General features: G+C 37.6%; 2 protein-coding genes across 2 annotated transcripts in view; one reads left to right on the top strand and one right to left on the bottom strand.

Annotated features, from left to right (window-relative positions):
- Positions 1 to 20,001, top strand: part of rb1 (retinoblastoma 1) — a 40,984-nt gene that overhangs the window by 15,066 nt on the left and 5,917 nt on the right. The window contains exon 18 of the mRNA XM_079585441.1: positions 9,621 to 9,736. Within this exon, the coding sequence (XP_079441567.1) occupies positions 9,621 to 9,736 (116 nt within the window). The remainder of the gene's footprint in view (positions 1 to 9,620; positions 9,737 to 20,001) is intronic.
- Positions 5,337 to 7,686, bottom strand: lpar6b (lysophosphatidic acid receptor 6b). Its single transcript, XM_079585468.1, has one exon. The coding sequence runs from the start codon at positions 7,064 to 7,066 to the stop codon at positions 6,032 to 6,034; it is 1,035 nt and encodes a 344-aa protein (XP_079441594.1). The 5' UTR covers positions 7,067 to 7,686; the 3' UTR covers positions 5,337 to 6,031.

Consider the following 20,001-nt stretch of genomic DNA (forward strand, 5'->3'; position numbering starts at 1 on the left):
AAGGTATTGAGACAATATATTGTCACACTAAATCAATAAACGTATGTGTGTGCATGTGCCATATATCTGTTCAGATCTGAATGGGGGGGGGTGTATTTTTTATTAATGTAGTAGTTCAGCTCTGGATACAGATGTACTCTACTTGAAATAGTGGGCAAACACGCTATTTTTTGTTCATGACAATTTTTTTAAGAAGTTATTTCTGGGGGGTTTTCCCCCACATTTAAAATTTCATACAGAAGATGGTAAACTTTAGTGACTGCTAAAATTCATTCAGTAAGCACATTTCATCTGTTACTTAATTTTTATTTTTGGAACAAACTGAATTCATGTAGCTTTATTTTCCATTGGTTTTTAGATTCAGTTTGTAAATGTGCAAATTTTACATTGCTCTTGTAAATCCATTTTTGGTTTTCTGTGACATGGTACATCAAGATGATGTTATCTAACTGGCTTACATAAATATCAGGTTTTGTTGAAATTACAACAATTATTTGTGAGCGTAGCGGTGTGTTATCTGCGTTGTCAACGAACACGTGTCCTAACTACACACGACACGCGATAAAAGGTATCTTTAATCAGTTGTTAATCAGCCGCAACAGTGACACGAACGTTCAAACTGTAAAGAAACAAATGTATTATTTGAGAAGGATAAAGGATAAAATCAACGTAAAGAAACCTACTTCAAGAAAGAGAATAATTAATAGGGATGCACCGATACCAGTACCGATACTGAGCTCATATACTGGTACTCGTACTTGTAAAACTGCCCCGATACCAACAACCGATACCAGGCAGCGTGTGTACAGTCTTTGTGTCCAGACAAAGACACACTGACAACAGAAATTATAATGGGGATAAAAAAGAAGGCTGTTTATGAAGTAAACTTAATGCAGCTATATGCCTATATGTAAGTAAATCATGACAGTGTTTCCGCTACATTCATTCAGCCGTGGTGGGCCGCCACACCAAAAATCCTCCCGCCACGGCTGCAGCTTCTCAGTGAGGTCCGTCCGATATTGTGCATACTATTGTGTTATTGTTAAGCCCCACTAAAGGCATACAAAACATTGTAAAGCACCATAAAGTTTTCGTGCACTATATTCCAAGACTTCTAAAGTCATTCGATAGCATAATGTGAGGTAAAAAATAATATTGAAGTCGTTAAGTTAAAGTTAATGAAAACTCATCTCTCCTCAGTCATTCTCCATTCAGAACTCAAACGGCGCGTCGCGTTCGGTTACGAGTAACACGATGACACTCTCCAAGATCAATGTTCACATTATTATACTTTATTTGTAGATAAAGGTCTATGGTTTGCATAAAATTACTTTATCTTACTGTTACTGGAGTTTATTGCGTTAGTTCTGTTAGATTACAGCACTGAGCACTCTGAATTCGAATTGTTCTTCATGCGCACTGTAACTGAAATGTAAAACTGTTAAAAGAAAAGGCTAAATAAACTGTTGCATAGATATAATACAGTAAGCATCAAATATCTCTTCGCTTTTAAATAAAGTGTGCCAGTCAGAGAGACTGGTAGTTGTGAAACAGTATTTCGTGTGTTGTCTGTGTACTCTGCTAACACTTTTCAATGCGGAGCGCTGCACGCTGTGACTTCGAGTTACTTCAAGTGCATCATTCGGCGCACGGGATGCGCATAATCGCATTGCCGCTGTAAATTGGAACCTTCATATTATAACTAGAAAAACTATTTTTCGATTAATCGTTTTTTAAATTGTGGTTAATTCAATATCGATTCTCAAAGGCTATGAATCGATTTTTTTCCCCCATATTTATTTATATATCACCCAAAAGCCATTATTAGTTTTCCTACACTTCATAGGCTTGCAGCCTCCATGTTATTCTAATGCAGTGAGATTTTATGTTTGTTTTATCTTAAACATAAAATAACCTGATCCTGTTTGATCAAGGCATGAGACTGTTCTGACTTTTTCAATAATCAATTTTTCATCTTGCATCAAAATCCTGTCTATTCATTGTATGCATTTGATATATGCTGTTTTAATGTACCCAAGTGTACCTAAAATAATAAGAGTTTAATATACTGGCTCTTAATTTCTTTTTATTAATTAACCACTCGTAAACTTATGTTCACTGTTCTTTTTTATAAATATAGGTTTTGTGTTAAATCTACAGTATATTCATTGAGTGGAATCGAGAATCGAAATTGAATCGAATTGAGAGCTTGCGAATTGAAATCGAATCGGAACATCTGAATCGATACCCATTAGGGGAGGTTTAAACACCTGGGGCAAGGGGGCGTGGCCCATGGGAATATCACGCATGGGCGACGCCCCCTCCCCCTGGGGAAATGGGCCTGCCACCACAGCTGGAAAAAATCCTAGAGGAAACACTGCATGAACTGTTACCTTATTTATGTTTAACAAGTGGTTGCCTGCATTATTACAGGACATTTGGAGGTCAAGAAGTTCCATTAACTTCAAACATCCAAAGCGAGCGCCCCGAAAACCAGCGTCTCAGCGCGCGAATACTGAACTGAAGTCTTTCACGTCTTGCACTTGTACGGATGAATTCACACAAAAATATGTAAAAATGCCCATCTTGGCAAGTATCCTGATAAATAAAGTCTGTTATATCTCAAGTGAACGTAGACGGTATATTCAAATGGGGTCCGTGCGTTCGGTCTTAAAGGTGCAGCAGTGTAATTAATCTGCTGCTGTGTTTTAATGTTAATCAAACAAAGGACAAATAAATGACTCACTGCTCTTGACTAAATAGGCTACCTTTTTTTAACTTTACAAAAAGATCCATCTATATTTAATTTATACAGTAATGAATATGCAGTGCAATAAATATATATTTGATGAACAAATTAAGTTTAAATTTAATAAACAACTAATATGATTGATATTCTTTTGGTTTCTCTACCAATACATTTACAAATTACAAATGCATGAATTAAAAATTAATTGAAAATTAAAAATTAATTGAAAATTAAAAATACAGGTATCGGTTATGGTATCGGTATCGGCGAGTACCAAAAATGAAAGTCTGGTCTCGGTCTGGAAAAAGTGGTATCGGTGCATCCCTAATAATTAATAAAACCTACGTATGTCCATCACAGAGGGACTTGGTCACAATTACACCAGTATAATAACGTATGAAACAACGAGTTACAAGAAATATGGCTTTATTAAATCAGCATGTAAACTTGTGTGACCTACCGCTGTGAATGCTCATGCAGACTGAGATTTCTCGTCGAGTGAAAAGTTGTCTTGCGAGTGTGAGAGTGAAATTAGCATAGAATATGCCACCGCTACATTCACATTACATTACAGGCACCGCCCCCACTGTCATTTTGCTGTTTTTATAAAAATAAAAACTATTGTAAACGTCTGCTCTTCTCATCCAGCACCAGTTGCAGTCCACCATTCATACACAACCACCATACAATGAAAAAAATCCATTCACTCCTTCTTTTTTTTTTCAATCCTCAAAAAGCCTAAACACTCTCAATAAATCAAGCAGCTTGGATTTTCTGAGCAATATGATGTCATATTGCTCATGCTCCGCCCACGACCACTGACGGACTGTCCCGTATTAGCATATTTCCGCCCTCAGCCATTTGTATACTGTCTGCAAAGGCAGCACTTTGTGTGTTTTGTGTTGACACGCCCCATGGAACAGAGGGGTGGGGTGAGCAGTTGCTCATTATAATTTAAAGAGACATGCACCGAAACTGGTTGCTGTGAACAGAGCTGTTTTTGAGGAGGTAAAATGGTGTTGTTTTACACAACCATTGAGGAATTTTAACCAAAGTATGTTACAAACTTTACATGAAGACCCTAAAGAATCATACCAAGTTGTGGAAAATGGGCATCCGATGACCCCTTTAAGCATTTATGAATGAACTGCCCGTTTTTAAATATTCCCGGTCTACTAACATTTGTTAAGACATCTGCTTTAAACATTACAATGCTCATGATAACTTTCGTTAACTCTACAATAAGTAAATCTACTTCGGCAGCTAATTACTCTTCGACAGCGATGCCATAGAAATATACAGAGCTACCGCTAAAACGGAAGTTCAAACACAATATTCAAAAGATGGGTGCGCACTTGTTTCTCTGGCGCATAAGGTCTATAGCGTCTGATAAATATGTTATCTTGTAGAATGCGCCGCTTCCTATACACCGAATATGTGCGATTGTGTACCCGAAAGTGAAACGCGAGCTCCCTAATGCACGCAAATTAGGCTACACACAATAGTCTGTCTCCCAATATCAAACCTATCTCTGGACTGTGTGTAGTTGTGGCTCTGGTCTCTGTTTGCACTTTGAATATTTAGATAGTACTGTAACGTCTGAAGAACGCCAGACAAGGGAGGCTCCGTTTCTGAACCTTTAATTGGAATGCAAGAACAACTCTATACAAACGAACCAGCCTAACTCACTTGCACGTTTCTCTCTTCCCGGCCTTTTCCCGTACTCGCTTATCCCTATAACTGCAATTATAGAGTCTGTGCGCTATAGTACTTTGATTATGGTTGCACTTGAACTTATTGTTTGCACTTAAGACTGTTATTTATACTTTTAATTTCTATGTTCAATTTGTGGAAAGGAGTTAAATTAGGAGGTCACACAGCCTCAATCAGAAGATCTGAAAGTTCATTATTCATGTACGGTAAGGTCTGAAGAGACTCATGTGAAATCATACAGGAGAAAACCCAGTCAGTTGAGTATGTGGCAAAACCTTTTACAGTGCTTTTATATTGTTGTCTTTCAATGCATTTGATAATTCATATTCATAAAGTAGAACTGAAGTGACATTCATTACAGTGTGTGTGCGAGCCTGCCTGCGTGCCTGCCTGCCTGCCTATCACATTCTGTTTAAAATGTCCTTTAGAGGTACAATTCAAGAGTGTTTGAGAGCGTAGCCCCTAGGCATGCGAGGAATGAGTGTAATTTATCATGGCTCGTTCAGACCTGTTAAACGCTCCTGAAATGCAGTTTCAATTTTGATTTGAGTTATTCAATTCCTTCATGGTATGTTTTAAAAACTGTATTTAAAAAAAAAAAAAAAGTTATTTAAAAATAAAATAAGAGATTATAAAAATCAGAAATTGTCATATACAAAAAACAAAACAAAAAAAACTGCATGAGCTACTGCTGGGTAAATCTCTAACCACATAAAAGATGGCACACCCTGCAGACCTCTCCGTCATCAGTTAATGTCATCATTCTCTGTGGGTCGCTCCCTCCTTACTCTCACTGTTTGTTCTCCGACTGAGCGGATGTAATGAAATTATATAATTAAGTATAATTGTGACTTGGCACGGAAGTTTTGGTAAACATAAACTAGAGGTTTAATGAATCATTTAATAGTCATTAATACATTTAAATGTAAAACAAAACAGACACTTTACAAGGTTCAATTAGTTAACATTAGTTAATGCAAGAGCTAATATGAAATAACAATGAACAATACAGCAGCCACAAGTTTTACAGTTTTGCAGCATTAATTAATCTGGGTTAATGTTAATTTTGTATGTATCCATTTTGTATAAATTAACAATGTATTTTGAACAGACATGAATTAACAATGAACAACAGTAAGTGTCTTTATAAACTAACATTAACCTGGAATATTGAATGTTGTAAAAAAAATGTATCAATTGTTAACTGATGATACCTAATCCATTAACTAATGTTAACTAATGTAATGTAAAGCAAGACAATTTGAGGCTTATTTCATCTATTGTCTGTCTTGAAATGTAGCGCTTAGTCCAGAAATACTGTTTTTTTCTTATTCAGGTCACAGTCAAATACACTTGTTTTACAATTTCAAGATCACTAATCCATTAAGGCAAATGTTAAGAGTTTGGGTTGTAAACACATCCATTGTAGCACCAAAAATATACTTAATATTTTTTCAGTCTTCAGCCTAATATATCCTGTGCCAACCAATTGCTAACATTGGCTGAATATGTCAGATGGGAATTTGGTATATACTATTGGTATAAAAAAAATGGCTGCCTGAACTTTGGTTAAATTGTAGACTCTTCAATTTTGAATTTAGCTTTTAGAGATATGATTTTATTCATCGAATTGCTTCTGTTTTCACCGGTGTCAACTATGTTGTTTAATGTGTTTTCGCGGACAGCATAAGACTTCCGTTTAATAGAGTTCTGAATCGTCTCAGAGGTGAAGTAATAGATCACTGGGTCAAAACAACAGTTGGTCACAGCAATGCAGAACGCGATTGGATAAATCGTCCGGACCACTGACTCCACAGTGCAGTTCGTAATAACCTGACTTCTGACCAGGGTGTAGAAGACCAGATTGACATTGTACGGAATAAAGCAAAAACAGAAAATGAACAAGTGCACTGCAATCATACGCAAGATCTTGGCCTTGTTCAGCTGCCCTCCACGGTTGATGCACTCTGGGTGTCGTAAAGTCTGCAGGACCCTCATAGAGCAGGTAAAGTTGATCAACAACGGAATCAAGAAGCCCACTGTGAACATACACACCACAACTTTTGATACCTTGGACTTCCACTGCAAATTTGAGTAGTTCTCAAAACAGTAGGTTTTGTTGTTCGTGTACGATGTGGTGTCCATCACAAACCCTGCGGTTAGGCCTCCTGACAGCAGAAGCACCCATATCGCACAGCAGGCTATTCTAGCATTGAGCTTGGTCCTCAATGTTTTAGATGTGAAGGGATGAACGATTGCCAGGAAGCGATCCACGCTGATGCACGTGAGGAAGAGGATGCTGCCATACATATTGGTGTAGAACAAGGCCACTGAGATTTGGCAGAGAGCTTTACCGAAAGGCCACTCACGATTGATGAAGTAGAACGTCCTGAAAGGCAAGCTGAAGACAAAGAGGGTGTCCGAGGCCACAAGGTTCATCATGTACGTCGTGGTCTCGTTGCGTATTTTCAGTCTGCATGCAAAAATGTACATGGCCATCATGTTGAAGAGAAGCCCGAGAATAAAGACGATACTGAAAACAGAGCTGTATAATACATATTTAAAAACATCATTGCTGGCGCAACTCTTATTATCGGCCATCATTAATGTTTAGAGTTTGGCTTAAAAGGAGTCAGTGTCGTGTGTTGCTTTCAAAGGTCAGAGAACCACAACATGAAATTCCATGGAGATCCATGTAAAAGTATACAAATCCAGTCTGTATACATTTCACAGGGCTGCCTTGAGAAGCTTCCTACCGTTCAGATGTTGCATAATCCTACTCTCAACGTGCAACGGAAGTTCACACGTAAGCATTTGCATTAACAAGCCGCATTAGATTACCTTGTTTCTCTTCTCAACAAGGTATGGTGGAAGATCCTTTGTGTGTGCTTCAATGAATAGCTGCCTTATCATCACAGGAAGTTGGTTTGTAGTTGTTTGCTCTTCGTATCTAAAGTTCCAAGGTGCTCGCAAGTTTCGTGATACTAATGAATATTTACCCTTTGATGAATAGTTCATCCATAGCCTGTTGATTTTCTTCACACAAAAAAGCAACAAGATCTAAATCAGCCCAGTTTTGATTTCAGTGTCTTGTTCCTCCTCTCGGATTCCCTCCACTGTGACTTGATGATCTTCTTGGTCTCTTCAAGATTTTAGTCATAGTTTGTCACTTTGTTGTAGCAATGTGAGGTATTTAGTACCCAACCTGCTGTTCAGTCTCTAGTTTACACAATGAGATGTGAATCAAATGTGGTGGACTGCAAAGCAGAAGAGAAGGTGGGGCTGAGGTTAAAGCACCTCCCCCGTAAATTACCATCTAGCTCCCTTGTTCTTCCCTCTTGCACGTAGCACACTTTCAGAAGGAGTTTCTAAACACAGTTCACACGTTATTGGTTTGAATACCTAGTGAACTATGTTTTAGCATATTGCAGTCTAGCAACATTTCTTTTATATTAAAGATAATATCTCAATTATTTCTTGTTAAATCACATTTGTTAACTATTAAATGCTCTAATATTTTTATGATCTCTTAATTATTTGTTATTCTATACTGGATGAATACAAAAAACCTGTGTAGGTAAGAATTGTCTAAATAACTTTTTTTCATATTGGCTTAAACTGTCTTTATATACCAATACATAATTAAAATGTAAGTATTTTGAAAAAGAGAGTATAAAAATTGAGTGACTATAGTGTATTTAATCTTCAAAAAACACAGCTCATTAATTTCATTCGGGACGAAACAAGTGATTGGCTTGCGCGACTGTCACTCTCCGTCGCCATGACTACCGCCGCTATTATTGGCTCTGCCCATGTGCGCGCAGTCGCGCACCCGTTTTTAGGTGGGAGTGAATGGAATTAATGAGCTGTGTTTATTGAAGATTAAATACACTAGAGTCACTCAGTTTTTTATACTCTCTATTTCAGAGTACTTGCATTTTAATTATGTATTGGTATATAAAGACAGTTTAAACAAATGTGAATAAAAGTTTTTTTAGACAATTCTGACCTACCCTACCTTTAATAGTGAAAACAGTCTCTCAAAGACTGATTCTTTCTTTTATTAAGTAAAATGGATGTTGTAAGGGTGAAGATCAACAAAGACTTTTGCTTTCCTGTTCCAACCCCCTACAAGGGCCATTTGAAATTCCTAAAGGCAGAGAGGTGCTGATAGTGATCAAAGCCTGTAGGCCAAGATCTGTGTACTTCGGGGGTCTTGGTAATTGTCACACATTTAGTATGGTGGGGGGAGTTGTCATCTTCTGATTGGTCAGTTTGAATGTCTCACATTTGTGTCAAGGAAGGGATAAAAGAAGATTGTAACTGTTGCTCTGGGCTGTTCTTTTCTCTTTCTCTCTCTCTCTGTGTGTGTGTGTGTGTGTGTGTGTGTGTGTGTGTGTGTGTGTGTGTGTGTGTGTGTGTGTGTGTGTGTGTGTGTGTGTGTGTGTGTGTGTGTGTGTGTGTGTGTGTGTGTGTGTGTGTGTGTGTGTGTGTGTGTGTGTGTGTGTGTGTGTGTGTGTGTGTGTGTGTGTGATGTAACAGCACATTGCTCATTGATTCCTTGGTGCACTGCATACAAAGAGGGATTGTCAGTCCAAAGTTTACATGTTTAACTGAATGTGACATCACGCATGCAACACACTATGCAAACTCTGAGCTTGTAAATCAAGGGAGTGTTTAGAGTTAATTTACTGTTTGTTAAACCTGGAAGTTATTTTAATACAATTATTGAATTAGAAAGCTTTGTTTTATTTATTTTTTTCTTATTATTTTAAGTTAACTCTTTGCTGCATTATTAAATCTCCTAAAGACATTTTTTTTAATCGATTTTATATTTAAAAAAAGTTTATTATATAGCTTAAGTATTGTTTTAAATTATCACCATTTATTTAATAAGTTATTTATTGCAAAAAATGTCTTGATTTACATGCAGACATAATCATGAGGTTTTGGGTGTAAATAAAGTACTTCAGATGAATTAAATGAATGGATGTATTGATCAAACAGTGTTCAAATGAAATGTCAAACGGTATAAGTATACCCATTCAGTATAAGACTCATTGTATCCTGACTATCCTATAATCAGTTCCCTTTTCACTGAGCCGGCAATACTCTCGGTTTCAGATCAGTGATGTAACTGTCTTGTTCTTCTCTACAGGACTCTCCTCTCTTTGAGCTCCTCAAACAGTCTCGTGAGGAAGGACCTGGTGAACAAGCAGAGCCCCCAGCAACATTGAACCAACCCCTGCATCACAACCACACCGCTGCTGACCTGTGAGTCGTCTCTTAAAACTAGGGCTATGTAATTCTGAGCCAGTCACAACGTCCTCTTCAAAAGGATACAGTGGCATAAGTTAAAAGAAAGGGGTAGTTTAAATTGAGGAATCAACTCTTTTGAAGTCGCTCTACTCAATGAATGTTGCACATGCAGCTGCAATGCCTGAATATAATTTGCCTTAAAGAGGAAATATGACACGTTCTAACATAGTTCAAATATGACACGTTCTAACATAGGAAGTTATTGCATAACCAATGATGGGAAAGTAGACAAAATCAGATTTTTCTGTCACTGCGAAACAGGTTCTCGAGCCACTGCCCCTTTGCCCTCATTGGCTGAGGTGCTCCTCTAGCAGGCAGATTACTGTAGTGGAGTGGATTTCAAATCATTCTCTAATGAATCTTCTGCTCCAGACCCAAGTAGCAGACTCTCATTTCACCGCAGCCGCGCTCCGAGTTCCCTTCGCTCCTCCATATGGCGCTTTTCCACTGCATGGTAAGGTACGGTTCGGTTCGGTACGGCACGGCACGCTTTGGCACTTTTCCACTGCATGGTACGGTACGGCTCGGTTCGGTACGGCTCACTTATGGCGCATTTCCACTGCATAGTACGGTACGGTACGGCTCGCTTCGGCTCGCTTTAAATGGTACCACCTCTGTTGAGGTTCCAAGCGTACCGTACCGATACTAAACGTGACGTGAAAACACTGCAGATCACTGATTGGTCAGACAGAATCGTCACTTCAGCGTCATTGTATTTGCAACACGACAGGAGACATTAAACCCGAACCGAACCGTGCCGTACCGAGTTGAGTCGTACCACGCAGTGGAAAAGCGAAGTGAGCCGAACCGTTCCGCGCCGAGTCGAACCGTACCGAGCCGAACCGAGCCGTACCATGCAGTGGAAAAGCGCCAATAGTGTCATATTCATTTACATACCAGTCTTCTGCCTTTCAAGTTTCACTGTTAAATAAATGTCTGCGGTATTGGTGACTTTAAGTTGTAAGGTAAATGCCTCGGACTCTGGGTCCGTATGAATTAACTCAAATGATCCATAGGGAATTTTAATAACTAATCATGAATATGATTAATATTTTGCATATTACAGTTACATTAAATTATCGAAATTGAAAATGTATAGATTATATGAATATATGAATAATCGATCACAACGTCTTATAATTCCTCATTCATATATCAATAATCTTATTTAATTTCGATTATGAGATAACCTTTAAGGGAAATTCATGTAATGATCAAATAGGTGTTTGTCCCGCAAAAACCATCAAAGATCACCCATCAACCTCTCAGTAAAGCTATCCCTCCTTATAAACTCCAAGAAACATTAACTTCCGGCCGGGAACATTAATTTTCCGGTGTTTATAAAATTAAAACTACTCAATGTAGTAAATAATGAGCGCTGGTAGCTCTTGGATCGTAAATCTCATTGAATACAACGTTTGATTATTATGCATTAGTATAGACATTTAAAGTTCGATTAATGTTACACTAGGACATATATATGCTTTCCTATGGTTTATAAACACATCTTAACACAAAAAGGGATATATTTATTACATTTAAAGGGCACCTATTATGACATTTAAAATGTTCCTAATGTTGTTGTGGGAGTCCCCAACAACAGTTTTACATGCATGCAATGACAAAAAACACTTTTGTTTTCGTATAATATGCATTTATTTTTACCTGATTTGCCCACCGACTCCCAAATGATTCGTTCAACGACTCGTTTTTCAAACCCCTCCTTTGCGCGACGCTAATCTGCGTTGATTGGTCAGATGACCCAGCAGTGTTTACAGAGATAATACTTATTTTTAACACGGAGTACAATGATGCTTTTATCAATTAAATCGTGTTATAATAATGGTTATAGTCCACTGCTTTATAGTTTGTAGTAAAAAACGAAAAATAAGATAAATAATTTAATGTTATGTTAGCGAGCATAGCCCATAGTTCATATTGTAAAAGCACAATCAGTCTTTGTTTGCATTAGCCCGATGCATAAACATAACTTTTTTACAAAAAAAAAAATGCAGTTACGTTACTACGAGGTATTACTCTATTCTTTAGACAACTCCGAAAACAACGACAAACACTTCACATATCTCAATACAATTGTCATTGAAGACCTAGAAGCTAAACGGTGCTTACACAACAAACAAAATAATTATTAAGTGACGCATATACAAAATGACGCGAACAAAGCACCAAGGTTCGGACTATACTTCTGTGGTATAGTTATATGAATTGTAGCCACTTAGTCTTCAAATGCTCCTCCTTGGGCAGATGAAAAAAGTTGAGTTTGAGTCGCACTTCAGAACACAGCGTCTCGTCGCCATGATATTTTCCCTGGGCTTGGAGCGCAATAAGTGGGCGTATCGTATTCAAATAACTTTTCAAGTTGACGTCATCTAGTCAGAGAAAAAGCTTCGGTCTTCTAACGATTCATAAAAATGACTCAGAGTCGACTCTCACTTTTGAAAGACAATAACTTTATATACGGTGCACTTTCATATTTCAAACTTTGCAGGATGTTTTTGTTCACCTAGATCTATGTTACACACTACATGAAAGGTAAATTTCAAAATTCCATAATAGGTGCCCTTTAAGAGTGACTATGGTAGCAGTCCTTTTCTTTGTGTGAAGACATGTGGGTGTCATGTTACGTGTCTCTTTGTGTGTGTGTGTTGAAATGGGAGAAAGAGACAAAGCTCTCGTCTGTTCACACAACGAATGAAGTGTTTGCGAGAATCACGATTCACTAATTTGACAAGCAGCAGGCCGGATGTCATTGTCGCTACAAAGTCTCGTTAACTTGACTTTTTGCCGCGCCGCTCACACAGAACTTAGCAGACAACACGTTGCGAGACAAAAATGAATTATAAACCTGTTTATCAACATAATGTGACTTTTGCAATACATACGTTTATGAAGCAGCACAGAATACTGAAGTGAATTAATCACACAGTGCTTGGAAATGTCTATTGGGATTGATGTAGAATGAATGGGGCTTAAACACGCAGTATTAACGCAGTACAGGAAAGCTGATTCAGTCTGGAAATTTAAGCAGTTTATTCAGCAATTTAAGATTTACGCTCAAATATTTCTGTCGGTTTTTAAAATGTACAAATTTAAATTCTGAAAAATTTTCCTCAAATTGAATCGAGAAATCTTTAAATGGTAGACTGACACATTTCAGTAGTCTAGTCTATTAGTCAATTAATAAGCTAAAAGATAGAATTACCAGTTTCAGAATTTAATGGGAGCATGGGGCAAAAATGCCACCATAATTAATAAAAATGGTTTAATTCAAGAGTCCCCTCTGAGTTATTTTTTAATAAGATATCACATGCAAGAGAGCTGTCTTTTCTCAAATACCTATCAGCACGATTGCAAATGTGATCTTGATTTTATACAAAATCAATACACAATGTTTTTGCTCTATTTTGCCAACAAAATAGTTCCAAACAAACGGCGAACAGATGTGTGTCTGAGCAACACACAGTGGTGTTTCGTTTCCTAAATGAATCTGTTTTGGAACGAATCAGTTGAATTAAATGATTCAATGACTCACTCATGAAGACAGTGACTTGCTGCCATCTACTAGCAAATATTGCCACTTTATGGAAAGGGAGATTTCTGACACTTGTTTAGGACTTAAAATAAAATGAATGTCAATGCATACAATAGCCTATGTAATCATGATATGTAATGTTTTTTATTTTTGTTTTGAGGGTATTATTGTAGTAATGATTATTTTTCTTGCCCTTTTTCTTGGTTTTGGCCGCTGCCCCTCAAAATGTGCATGTCCCTGTTGTGAAACCTTTAGTAGGTTTTTAGTCCGGCTTCAAGCATTAGGGCCTTACCATCAACCTTTGACACATAAAATACCTCTACACTGATTAGCAAATGGTTTAGCTAAAATCTTAATTTCCAAAGGGGATTGAAATTTCCTTGAATTGCTAAATAATTTCTGAATATGATTTTACTTTGACTTTTATTGGGGTATTTTGAAAGGATTATTTTTAATTGGTCTACTTGTAGCTAAAATATAGTGAGCATGGTACACGCAACACAAAGATCATGGTCTGATTCACAGGAAGTGCATGAACTACTAAATATATATGTTTATTTAAGAGTTTATTCTGATTAGAAAAAAAATTGTTTTTGTGATTCTTGGGCCTATAATTTAGTTCAGTGGTTCTCCATGGCACCCACATTGTCCCAAAGTCATGAAGCGAACCAAATTTCAACGCTGATGAATAACAGTATAAGGTAAAGCTACTAAATAGCAGCCCCAAACTAGTATTAAGTTAGTATAGTCATCAAAAAATATGAAAAATGACAAAATAAGTTAAAATAAAGTGGTAGATTATAAACTACAGAAGCATTCACCATTGTAAATATTTGGCACTGAGAATTGGGTAAGAGACAAACATAAATTACTTAATTGGGGAACTTGAGAGATGAAATCATGCTGATGGCCTGGGTCTGTGGTGGAGTAGTGAGTTTGATGTGTAGTTAAACTCAGGGTTCTGTGGGGTGCGGACTGGATTGATTCCATTCCTAGAGCTTACGAACAAATGGGTTTTTGGGGTGCGGACTGGTGGGGATTTGAACCCGAGGTTACCCCGTGAGTCAGTCCTAGAGCTGCTCCTGTCCGATTTTAGGGTAAAATCTGCTCCATTCGGAGACGTCCAATAGATTTATTTGGTGCGCTGAAAGAACACCACAGACACAGTCTAATCACCATGGGAAATCTCAGAGTAAAACTTTGAATTGTGAAAAATATGATACACCGGTGTTTTGACAGATATTAATTTTTTTTCTCCTTAATCTTTTTACTTGTTTAATTTATTTTATAGCTGTGTCATACATCTCTTTTAATTCCTTTTATAACCGTTTTAATTTTTCTTGCTTTTATTTTGTGATTATTTCAATTCCTTTCTGTGTAAAGCACTTTGAATTGCCATAGTGTATGAAATGTGCTACATAAATACACTTGCTTTGCCTATTGTATAATGTCAGATTAGTCATAGATTAAGAGATTAATGCTAGTTTCAAGGAACCTTTTCGTGAGAACGAAGTGGCGTGCTTCCTTTTTGATTAACAAGCAGAACAGGGAACCAAAAACTCTCCGGTTGACCTTTGAGGTCGCTAACACGAGCTCATAGGATATTAGGCCTAGGGGCTGTGTGCTGTGGTTATTCTATGTTAGTCTTGTCTGTAAAACAAGGTCAACACCATTGCATGTGTCTGTTGCCTCATGTGCTATTTTTGCGCGTGATGGTGGGAAACAGTCGATATTTCAGATCTTGAAGAGATTCATGTTGCATTTATAAAAAGAAGATACATATACAGTACTGTGCAAATGTCTTAGGCACGTTAATATTTTGGCCCCAAAAAATGGTTTTGAGTCAGTTATTTATATATTTTGCTGTAATAGGTAGGAAATATAGGAAACATTCCTTTTACCTTTAATTGTAATAATCCATTGAGATTTTCTATGCACAAGAAGTCTGACAACAGGCGGTGCTCCATGTGAATTATACTGTCTGTTGTCTGACTCCTTGTGCATAGAAAATCTTAAAATGAATGGCAAAAAGAACGTTTGGAAATGTGAACTGAAAATTTCCTACTAACACACTACAGCAAAATATATAAACTGGCCTGTATAATTATAAATAACTGGCCTGCCTTAAAACATTTTAAAGGCCTTATGAAGTGAAGCGATGGGTTTGTTTAAGAAAAATATTCATATTTTAAACTTTATCGACTAAAATAACTAGCTTCCGGCAAATGGCCATACACATCGATTTACAGCTACTGCGCAGCATTAATAGACAGACGCCAGACAATGCCTTAGAATATGCTTTAATCACGGATCTCAGACCAGTTTCAGAGAGAATCCCACCAGCAAAAAGAATAACAGTTTTTATAGAATAGGAGCATGGCAAAGGTGACATGATTCATTACATAATTTTTCTCCAATATGATTGGTTCATGAGTTTATATATTTACACATCTGTCTAGCTTAATTTCCCCTTTTGTTTTTTTACTTTGACCAAAGTGTTTGGGAACATTTAGGTTTCAAAAGCATATGAATGTTATTCCTGCAAGAAAAATAAATGTTAGTTAAGGTGAATTAATAAATCCATCACATCCCCACTGAGTTAACTCTCAAAAACCACTGCAATTGGATCATTGAATCAGTGATTTGATCTGATTCTAAAACAGACTAAATGATTTGTTCACCTTAATGACAGATTGAACTTAAAACTTACTGATTCAATGATCCGTTCACAGTGACTTCTGAAGTAACAGTGGCATAAAGATTCTTGATAGTACAGACTTACAATTGTGTTCAAAAGGTTGGGGTCAGCAAGTTTTTTTATTTTTTATTATTGTTTTACTTTTATTCAGCAAGGATGCATTCCTCCTTCAAATAAATGCTGTTTTTTCTTTACCTTTTAACCCCTTACCTTTTAAGAGAGAGAGAGAGAGAATATCTTGGATTATTTCCAATCTTACAGTATAAAACTTTCTACGGCTCTCAACACTTTCTAGATCTACACAAAAAAAAAAATGGAATGATATCTGGTTTTATGTTGGCGTGACAAAAATAGTGACACTCGTGGTCTAATGGAGCCGCACTCAAAAATAAACAAAATTTATCATCAAAATCAGAAACAACGCAGAACACAAAGACAGAAATGACAGAAATAAAGTGGCACACTTCCAACAATGCAAAAAACATCCACAATCCAAAATGATCATGCTCACCACATGCGCACACTCACACACAAACACACACATATAGAGGAATACATTGAGACTATAAAAACTGTTCTCTTATCATTTGTAAAATAAAATAATCTAAAATGCAGAAACACCACAAAAATAAATTGGTAACACTAAGACACATTGAAAATGTGCACACACACACACACAGGAATACATTTGTAAGGAGGCTATAAAAGTCTTATAATTTATCAAATAAAATCATACAAAATGAAGAACCACCACAAATATAAATTGATGACACTGACGCATCGACAACGTACACACACACACACACACACACACACACACACACACACACACACACACACACACACACACACACACAACAAACCTGCTCCAACCCTGTCTGCGGAAGTCATGTGGTTTACCATGCATACTGCCTGCAGTGCACTAACGCATAAACACCTGCAGTGCACTGTAGACTGAGACTGCGATAAGACCACCAATTATTTTTCCCTTTTTTTTTTTTTTTTTTTTTTTTTTTACTGCTTTTGTAATTTGTTATTGCTGTTCACTTCATTCCATTTTGATGTTCATGTCATGTATTTTTACTCCATATGTAATATAACTGTTCGTTTCTGTTCATTTTTGTTCTCTTTGTTTGTTTCTTCAAACAGATAGCTTGAACAGATAGTAAAAAAAAATGAGATTCATATGACATTCAGTAAAAAATTATGTTTTGAGCATGGATTTGAAATCAGAAGTAGTGTTACCAGAACAGAGTGATCGGGGGAGAGAGTTCCACATTTTGGGTGCAACAACACTGAATGATCTGCCCCCCATAGAAGCGAGGCGATGCCGAGGGACGACGAGAAGGCTAGAGTCAGAGGATCGTAAAATAAAGTGCGAGTCGGGGTGTAGGGGAGGAGCAGGTTACAGAGATAAGGGGGAGCCAGGCCGTGTAGAGATTTAAAAGTGAGAAGGAGAATTTTGAATTTTATACGGTAAGCCACAGGAAGCCAGTGAAGATCATGCAAAATTGGGGAGATATGTGCAGAACGCTTCGTGTGGGTGAGTATTCTGGCAGCAGAGTTTTGAATGTATTGCAATTTGGAAATGGTGCTAGCAGATAGGCCAATGAAAAGTGCATTACAGTAATCAAGACGTGATGTGACAAATGCACGGATGACAGTTTCAGCGTCTGAGATACTGATGAAGGGACGGAGTTGAGCGATACGACGTAGATGAAAGAATGCCGATTTAGTGATAGAATTAATGTGAGAGTGGAAAGATAGAGAGGAGTCAAAGATTACACCAAGATTTTTAACAGTACTGGATGGTTTGATATGAGAGCCAGCGATCTCACAGGTGAAGTTGGTGAGTGACGGAGGTCCGGTAAAAATAATCTCAGTTTTGTCCATGTTAAGTTTTAGGAAATTTGAATGAAGCCAATCTTTTATTTCATGCACACAAGCAGAGAGTTTGTCGGTTGTGATAGATAAAGTCGATGTATAGGTAGTATATAATTGAATGTCGTCAGCGTAAAAATGATAATTAAAACCATAATGGCGGAGGATCTGACCAAGAGGTATTATATAAATTATGAATAATAATGGCCCTAAAACGGATCCCTGAGGGACACCTTGCTTCAGGGGGACAGAAGGTGAGCGAAAATCCTGAAGTGAAATGTAGAATTGTCTGTCAAAGAGATAGGAAGAAAACCAAGAAAGAGCAGCACCGGAAATACCCACATCCGAAAGGCGAGAAATGAGTAGTTGATGGGAGACGGTATCGAAAGCAGAGCTGAGGTCGAGCAGCAGGAGCATAGACCGAGAACCAGAGTCACCAGAGAGAAGCAGATCATTCAGTACCTTAACTAGTGCAGTTTCAGTACTATGTAGAGGGCGAAAACCAGATTGAAGAGAATCAAAAAGATTATTTTCCACTAGAAAAGACTGAAGCTGGGAGGCAACAGTACTTTCTAGTAATTTAGCTATGAAGGGTAGATTTTAAATAGGACGATAATTAGATAAAACTGAGGGATCAAGGCTGGGTTTCTTGAGAACAGGGGTAACAGCAGCAGTTTTGAGTGGCAGAGGGAATGAGGCAGAGGTAAGCGATGCATTAATGAAGTGAGGGATAGGTGCAGAGATAACTGAATGGCAAAGTTTCAGAAGTAGAGTAGGAGCAGGGTCAAGACGACAAGATGAAGGGTTGGATTTCAAGATTAACTCGGAGACAGGAGTAGTCAGAGAAAAGAAAGGCAGGAATTGACCAGGTTGATTCGGCAGATATCTAATATTCGTAGCATCAGTAGAGAGGCACTGGTTTACGGCATTTGTCTTTTCTAGCAAGTGAGTCAAGAATGAAGTTCATCAGAAGCTAGAGTAACATGAGATGGAGGTTTGGTAAGTTTATTTATTGTGTTAAATAATGCTTTTGGTCTGTTGCTTGATTTATTAATTGTGGCAGATACAAAACTAGAATGAGCCAAGTTCAGGGCAGATTTGTAATTTTTTACATGTTCAATAAAAGCCAAATGGTCAACCGTCAGGCCAGTTTTCCTATAATGACGCTCAAGCCGTCTACAGTGGCCTTTAGGATACGGAGCTCAGGTGTGTACCAAGGAGACGAATGGGCGGAAGGGATGCACGCTTCTGGTCTTAACAGGAGCATGCTTATCTAAGATATCCGAGATTATGGAGTGATAGTTAGATAATATCAGGGAGGGAGAAGAAATATCAAAGACATCAGAGAGATTAGAAGAGGCAATGGAGGTACAAAATAATGCAGTATCAACAGCTTTGAGATTGCTGTAGGATATAACAGTTGATAAACAGTTCTTACGCATAGGCAGGCTGAAGCTAAAATCAAGAAATTTATGATCAGAAATACCATTGTCAATAGAAGAGATGGAAGAGATATTGGCCCTTGATGTACAGATCAAATCAAGGGTATGACCACGCGTATGAGTAGGAAAATGAACATGCTGAGTCAGATTAAAACAATCAAAAATAGAAAGTAACTGGTTGGTGTTAGAGCAAACAGCATCAACATGAATATTAAAGTCACCAAGCAGTAGAATGGGAAATGACAATGAGCAAGCAAGGGTCAACAGTTCACTGAGTTCAGAAAAGAAGTTGGACAGGACCTTAGGAGGTCAATAGAGCAAGATAATTATGAGAGATTCAGCCTTCAAAACCATGTACTCGAATGTATTGGTGTCGTGAAAGTCAAGTTGCTTGATTCAGAGGTTATTATGATGGATGATAGCGAGACCACCCCCTTTACCATGGAGTCGCGGTCTAGACAGATACTTGTATCCATCTGGCGTAAGTAGATTTAACTGTAGAAAATCTTCAGGAACTTTCCAAGTTTCAGTGAGAAGGAAAATATGTCAAGTTTATTGTCGGTGATCATTTCAAAGTGATGATGCAAGAGATTTAAATTAGATGTATGTTGCTGATCGCTATCAGTGATATGGATCAGAGAGCGCT

This window comes from Phoxinus phoxinus, assembly GCF_949152265.1.
Source record: "Phoxinus phoxinus genome assembly, chromosome: 17".
Classification (NCBI taxonomy): Eukaryota; Metazoa; Chordata; class Actinopteri; order Cypriniformes; family Leuciscidae; genus Phoxinus; species Phoxinus phoxinus.

Excerpts from the sequence above, each read along its gene's own strand:
- lpar6b (XM_079585468.1), bottom strand. The coding sequence starts at position 7,066 with ATGATGGCCGATAATAAGAGTTGCGCCAGCAATGATGTTTTTAAATAT.